We start from the raw sequence: 7,549 nt of genomic DNA on the forward strand, positions 1-7,549 counted from the left end.
TCTTTTTAATAGACCAACGGGAAGCAAGAAACAGCTACCACAAATCATCAACTTCTTTTGTTCATCCCTATCTTACCATTTCTATATTTACATTTTCTCAACTCACCTTGTAACAAACTTCTTTCTATCTTAACATACATCACAATTAGTGGCGGATCCAGAAATTTTGTATAGGGGACACTATATAATAAACACACTAAAAATTTGATACTTAACCTATGTTGAGAAAAAAAATCATCAATAACTTCCTTAAGTGATAGGGCACTTGTATTATTGACATGGATGATTCCAACAAACCATTCAATCACGTGACCTTCACCCACATATCCTAATACAACTGACATCTGCTCCTTCAAAGCTATATCTTTCTGTTGATTTGTCTATCAAGATAGAAAATTATTTGTCACTCACATCTCTTATAACATCAAAAAAAAAGAATAATATCTTTTTCATGGAATATTGTTGAAAGAGAAAGTTTATATTATCGATTTTATTGCATTTTTTCTAAATATTTGTTAGATAACAAATGAAAGAAAATAAATTCTGGTTTTATCTTAGTTAGGTTTTTTTTTCCTCTTATTAATAAATTATCTTCCTTTTATGACATTACTGAAATTTGGAAAGATATTTAATATTTGAGGAAAGAAAATTAATGATGTTTGGGATAAAATATATTTTGTGATAATTTAGAAACAAACTTGATATTTGGGAAGCAAATATTAAAAAATTATTTTATAAATATAAACACAATATACAAAGTTCGAAATCTTGATATGAATGATATAAATTGTAAAATGGGAGCACAACTGCTACACCATTACCAGTAAAGTATTATTTAATATATATTATAATCTAATACTTCAAAATTAATATTAAAATATAAAAGTCAATAATATGAGAGAGGCACGTGCCCGCTGGCCCCTTAATAAATCTACCTTGAATTCATGATTTCATTTTCTACTTCTCCGACTTGTATGTGTTTCTTTAGGAGCAGCAAAATCATTAGTGCACTGGGATGAGTTAGTAATTCATTCTGACGAGATTAGTGATAATTAAGCAACTGTTCATTTGAGTAAGGAGCGTTTAATTCAACTTTCGATCCATTTTAACCACTTGAATCAAGAGATATCAAATAACTACTTGAAAGAGATTGTGGAACTCATTGGGATTAATCTACGCATGCATCGTGGAAACATGGTTTAATTTATGTGGTTAATTCACCAAGAAATGGAGATCTTATAGGTTATGAACGTGAACTGGAGCTTGCCATTGAAGTTGAATTCTGTGAGATGGACGCTTATCCTTTCGAATAATATAGGAAAGTGTTGAAAATTATCTAACGAAATAGAAGTCGGCCATATTTCAAGAAATTATATTGTTGAGAAGGTTGAATAGTCTTTCTTTTTTTCTGAATTTATGTTTAGAGATAATTCTATTAGGCTTACCTCGTCGATAAGAAAAAAGAATTCAAACAAATAGAGTGTTATCAATTGCTTCTTTTATCAGACCAAGAATTAATTGAATCAAACTCGTATTTATATCATTTAAAATATAAATAGTGTGCTTCCACAGGTGGATTACGCAAATTTCTATCCTATTCTCATTTTAGGTAAGTTGATTTATCCAATAATCTACTAACTTTACATTTATAACAAGCAACGTATTGATAATTTGGTCGCTGGAGAATATTTGAAGCAAAGGTTCAAGAAGACTTCCGTGGAGTTATAACTGTGTGAACTCAAATTTGTGTTAATGAACTAAAAAAAGCCAGGGGATATGGGAAAAATTGCATAATGGGGCCTTTATAAGGACCCAAATGAAAATTAATCCCAAGTTTGAAAACTAACAAGTTTTAACTCTCAGCTTATATTAGCACCATAAAGAATTACCACTCCAAAACCCTAATACAACTAGGAATCTTAAAGTGCCAACTTCAAAATCTCGAAAAACATGTCCCAAGAAGGCTCCAAAACCCTAAAAATTCCTCCCAAAGTGTATTCTAGAATGTTGGATTAACACCAAAGGCTTAGACATCTTGTTCTATGAAAATTGTGGGTTTCAAGAAACAAACCTAAATTCTTTTAGAATTGTATTTACATGTATATCTCTATAGTCGATCTTCCGATCTCGTTTTCTCTCAAGTTTCTTAATCCCACAGCCCTTTGTTAATGTACTCTCGAAACCTCTAACAACATTCAAGTGTAATAATAATTGCCAGACTTTGAAACCTTGACTTTGCTTACAAAAACAGATTAAAACATATTCAAGCCTGACGCTAGTGCATATTTGCATTTTTCAATCCCCCGACTTGCCAGCAAAAGGACTCCAATTTTCCTCTTGAGGTCCTAAATATTCGCTAATTATTCCAAAATGTGTATTATTCAAAGGTATTAATTCAGCATACATGGTATCTTTTGGAGTACTTTTTAGTCTGAAGCACTCTCTACAAAATCAGTGTCTAGGCTAGGCCAGAAGAAAAAGTAGTTCTACCACTCATCTGCATCAGAGAATGACATATAATTCCATTACCTAGGTCCCTCTTCTTGCCGTTTCAAACCACTTTCTATCCGATTCAAAGATCAACGATGATTTTACCTTCCTACAGGCTTGATAGCAAAACAGCTTCCACCCAGAACTTGTACCCCAATCAGGACTTGGTGTGCACTTCCTTCTTTCAAAGTGTTGGAATGCTCAAATTTTTGGCAGACTCGGTGCCCACCCTCATCTCATTATTATCCCCTTTTCACAATAGTTGGCCTATCATTCCGTACCCTCCACCATCCATAATATTAATAATAAATAAAGCACATCATCCAGATGCCATGATCACATAAATAAAGCAAAGAACAAAAGTAGATTTTATTCAAACAAGTCATGATTAAAATAAGAAAATATGATTGATAAGTTTCATCATAACATAATATGATGCAAAAGCACACCAACAGACGGCAGAGTTCCAGGACACAAGCTTTCCCACCAGGGAATTATTTGCAGAATGAAATACAAACCCAACAATGAAGAAAAAGAAAAACAAGACACTAATGAAAGAACACGACTCTTTTAATATGCTGCATAAACAAGGCAGCTTAAACAAGACCCCCCCCCAAGATACTTCTTCGTTTATTCATTACTAGTAAGATAAAAAAGAGCTAGAGTAAAAGTTGATGAAAGTTCTAATACTTCCCAACTTCCTCGTCCTTCTCGTCCTCACTCCAACATTTCAAAAGGGTCGACCTCGGAGATGAGGCATAATCTCCTCCAGTCTTCATAAAGCTCTGGTAGATGACGGTTCCATTTTCCCCCAGCATTTCACAACTTTTCTCACCACCCTCGTACCCCTTCAATTCCAGGCAGAGCAAGTCTTCAAGATTCTCACCAACGACGTCTGAATGGAGGGCAACAGAAAAATCAGAAGGCTGGAAGCATGCCAGCACCCTCACAATCAACTTAGACAGATTCATGTCATCGAAGTCATAACCAGCTGCTTCAAAGCTTGCATAACTAAACCCATCTTCTGGAGTAACATGGATTGTAGACTCAGCATCTCCTTCAATGGCATTCATGGAATAACCACAAGGGTCGAACTCAAAGTCGCATATTTCAGATTTCGGGAGAATTTTCCTAATACCGGAGTTTTCAGTCATTGCAGCAGCAGAACTTGCATCTGTTCTGAAGAAGACAGACGCCTTCTCCTTGTCTAAACCAGTCATGCACATTTCCAGGGTATAAACGGGGTTATTGCTTTGATTCCCCATGTTGGCACAGGCAGAGTAAACGTGCCATTTCCTCGTTTCATCAGGACTTCCCATCACGTAAGCAGAACCGTGGAGGCCAAGCTTGACCAAATAGCCATCGAGGACAGCAACTTCCTCAGAGAAGCTGCGATGGGGAAAAGACTGGGCACCAGGAAAGATAAAGCTGCCGCGAGTGTACCTCACAGACTTCACAGTAAGAGACAGAGAATCAGCTAACTTCAGCAGAGCCGGGATTGAGAGAAGCAGCTTAGTAGTGCCGCAAGTTTTGATGACAAACTTGTATGGGTACACAAAGAGGCTCGACTCTGAAAGGACATACGAATCAAGATAGTCATTTGACAAAGAGTCGACAATTGTGCACTCAGCTAATGTAAGAATTTCATCCAATTGTGCCTTTGACAGAGCACGGAGACCCAAGCCCCTAGGGTCAACAAAAACGCTTGGCTCGAAGAATGATACTTCAAGCCTCTTTTCGTAGCCTTCAAATCCAATAGCAGAGGTTGGACACGTCATCTTTTCTTAAAAGGAAGCTAATGATGTCGAGAGATTGAACGAGAGAACGAGGATAGTAGAGAGTAGTGAAGAAAAAAGACAAACTAAAAATTATTATGAAACTAAGGATCCGGGGGCGCAGGGAAAACGAAACTCAGCAAAACTCAGGATGGCTTTCGAACGCACTGCAGAAGAAGAAACAAGAGATTAGTCATTAGCCAACACATCAATGATATGCTACAACAAAGTTGATGGTATAAGAAGTAGGAACATACGTTGGAGTAAGCAGCAGATCTGAACTTCTTGATTCCACCGTGTGGTCGGACGTCTTCAATGCTGTATCCGAGGGGAGCTTCGTAGAAAAGGGATTTACTACTACTACTACTAGACTTCTTCTTACCACCTTTTGACTCCATTAAATCATTCGCTGCAAAAATAGATATAACATCCCAAGATGATAAGTCCCAACCTTCAACAGGATATAATACACACACCACCAAAATTCATAGACGGGCGTCTGTTTCCTTAACATGAGAGCCTTAGGAGAAAGATTAAAAAAACTCAATCTGACAAAAGTGAATCTAATCGAAGAACAATATGAAAATACAAAAAGCAAACGAAATGGAGGAGTCAAGGGGCAAAGGACAAACATAGATTTCATACAAAATGTTATCCTAACGAAGTAAAAAATTATATAATAATAATAATAATAATAATAATAATAATAATTGAGGATACAGATCTGCAATCATGAAATAACGCTTTATGAAAAAGCAAACAGATTAAAGCAAAACATGCAACAAAACCCGTGAAGGAAAATCAAATGATCCTCTTTCCTATTATTGCTCTATTATTACAAAAGTAAAACAAAAACCCTTGTTTCCATATTCAAAAAAGTGAACCCTTCTTTAATACGCTAACCCCCTCGTTATCTTCGCCATGCAATCAACCATCAATACATACAACTAGGCTGATAAAGAGAACATGTTGCCCTAGAAACCCAATGTTTTATACAAATAAAAACGAACGATTCCCTTCCAAGATTTCCTCAAATTGATAAACCATTCGGATAAATATCGACATACCGTAATCGATATGAAGAAAATAATTCTAATCTGGAAATCCTGGGTTCAAACAGAAATCAAGAACGAAAATACATACTATTACAGATTAAAAAAAAGAACTGCAAAACTAAATCAATCACAATCCCACAAATCCAAGACCCAAGTCAGAGAGAATCATCTTGATCAAACATCAACTCAATATCCCGAGAGAGAAAGGGAGAACGTACCAATAAATACAAAATGCAAAAAATCGGTGAACCAGTTAACACCGAGAAACACTTTTTCCTTTGTACTCTTTCTCCAGTCAAATCCTATTAACAAAACCAAATCGAAATCAGGAAAAAAGCCAGAAGTCGGAGTTCCAGAAAGATCAACAAAAGGAATCGATAACCATTAACCCTAAGATCAAAAACGAAGAAAGAAGAAGAATCTTACCGATTAATTGAGCTAGCGGCTGAGAACGAAGCACGAGAAATCCCTAAAACTTGCAATGAAACCAAAAGCGAAAGCAAATAAAATTCGAGAGAGAGAGAGAGAGAGAGAGAGAGAGGATGAGAATGGAAGAGGCAGAAGAACGTTTGCGTTTTTGTGAGGTCTTCCAGAGAGGAGAGGTACTTATATAGTAAAACAGTAGCGGAAAAGCCACGCGTTTCCGATTTAATTACGGTTTTGCCCTAAATTTTTTTCGCTCCATTATTCTAGGTATATGAAATGACAATATCACCCTTGCTCGCTTTTCCAAAGCGGGGTGCCAAATTATCAATTATTATATTTAAAGAATTGCCTTTTTCTTCACCGGCTCTTTTTAAATAAAGATTTTCCGTTTTTTCCTGATCATCGAAAATATTTAGGAAAACCGTCAAAATCAAATTTATGGATGAAAAAAAAAACTTATTTTGATTTATGACAAAATTAAGTTAGATAATAATTTTTCCTTTTCTTTTTGTTCGAAATTATCCCTTTGACAATCGTACAGTGTATTTGTTGAGATAAAAAAAAAATCAAACAAAATATCACATATCCCAAACATCCATATTTGTAAATACACTCACTTATGATAATTATTAACTAAATGAAAATTTTATTATATTCTTCCAACAATCCCTAACATATGCGATTAGTTCAACATCCCCTAATTATTATGATAAAATTTAAGAAATTAACCATTAAATTTTTTATTTTAATATCCATTAATTTCATTATTTTTTATTTTTTTTAATTATTTACCAAAAAACATAAATAAATAGTAATTTTAGATTCAAAATTGTTCTTTTTATATTTTTTAAATTATTTACCAAAAAATATACATAAATTAATTAATTTCATGCAAAGATTATGCAATATCCATTTATTTCACCATTTTTATTTTTTAAATTATTTACGAAAAAACATACATAAATTAAGTAAATTAATATTCAAATTTGACATTTTGTATTTTTAAAATTATTTACAAAAAAATATACATAAATTAATTGATTTTAGATTCAAAATTGAATCCTTTCCTAAAATCATGTTGACATGATAATGCAATGTATATTAATTTCACCATTTTTTATTTTTTAAATTATTTACGAAAAACATAACTAAATTAAATAATTTTAGATTCAAAATTGATATTTTTATTTTTTTAATTATTTTAAAAAATATACATAATTTAATTAATTTTATATTCAAATTTGAATCCCTACAATCATGATAATGCAATATCCATTAATTTCACTTTTTTCTATTTTTTAAACTATTCCTAAAATAATGGATATCTTACCCGAACGCTACATCAAACTAAAACCCGAAAGCTACAGAAAACGCATAGCAAAGTAAAAAGAAAAACAAATAACCATTATTGAATCTATAGAGAATACAACAACTATAAATTACAGAAGATATGGTTCCCATCATAATTTTATTCTATACAAATTGTATGAAGTAAAATAGAAATATAATGTTTGAATTTGTAAAATACGAAATGTACATCTCAATTTAATTAAGATTATTGCTTTGAATCCCTAAAATTATGCCAACAATAGTATTTGTTATATATCACACCACAAAATCACAAATTGGTTTTAACTTAGTTTGAATCTCTAAAATTATACCAATTATAATGTTTGAGTCCCTTTTGTATTTTATATGAAACAATAATTTAATATACATCTATCATATGTCACAGATGACAATTGTCTATATACAAATACAGTGGATATGTTGAGATAAAAAAATATCACATATCACGAATAC

At 33.1% G+C, this 7,549-nt stretch overlaps 1 protein-coding gene across 2 annotated transcripts; it reads right to left on the reverse strand.

The window, feature by feature from the left end:
* Positions 1-2,875: 2,875 nt before the first annotated feature.
* LOC103500152 (S-adenosylmethionine decarboxylase proenzyme) lies at positions 2,876-5,920 on the reverse strand. Of its 2 annotated transcripts, XM_017047230.2 has the most exons (4): positions 5,747-5,920; positions 5,539-5,622; positions 4,523-4,674; positions 2,876-4,432 (listed from the first exon to the last, which is right to left on the reverse strand). In XM_017047230.2, exon 4 carries the CDS (start codon positions 4,266-4,268, stop codon positions 3,174-3,176), a length of 1,095 nt encoding a protein of 364 aa, XP_016902719.2. In that variant the 5' UTR covers positions 4,269-4,432; positions 4,523-4,674; positions 5,539-5,622; positions 5,747-5,920; the 3' UTR covers positions 2,876-3,173.
* Positions 5,921-7,549: the final 1,629 nt, after the last annotated feature.

The sequence above is a fragment of the Cucumis melo genome, chromosome 6 (genome assembly GCF_025177605.1).
Source record: "Cucumis melo cultivar AY chromosome 6, USDA_Cmelo_AY_1.0, whole genome shotgun sequence".
NCBI classification, from domain to species: domain Eukaryota; kingdom Viridiplantae; phylum Streptophyta; class Magnoliopsida; order Cucurbitales; family Cucurbitaceae; genus Cucumis; species Cucumis melo.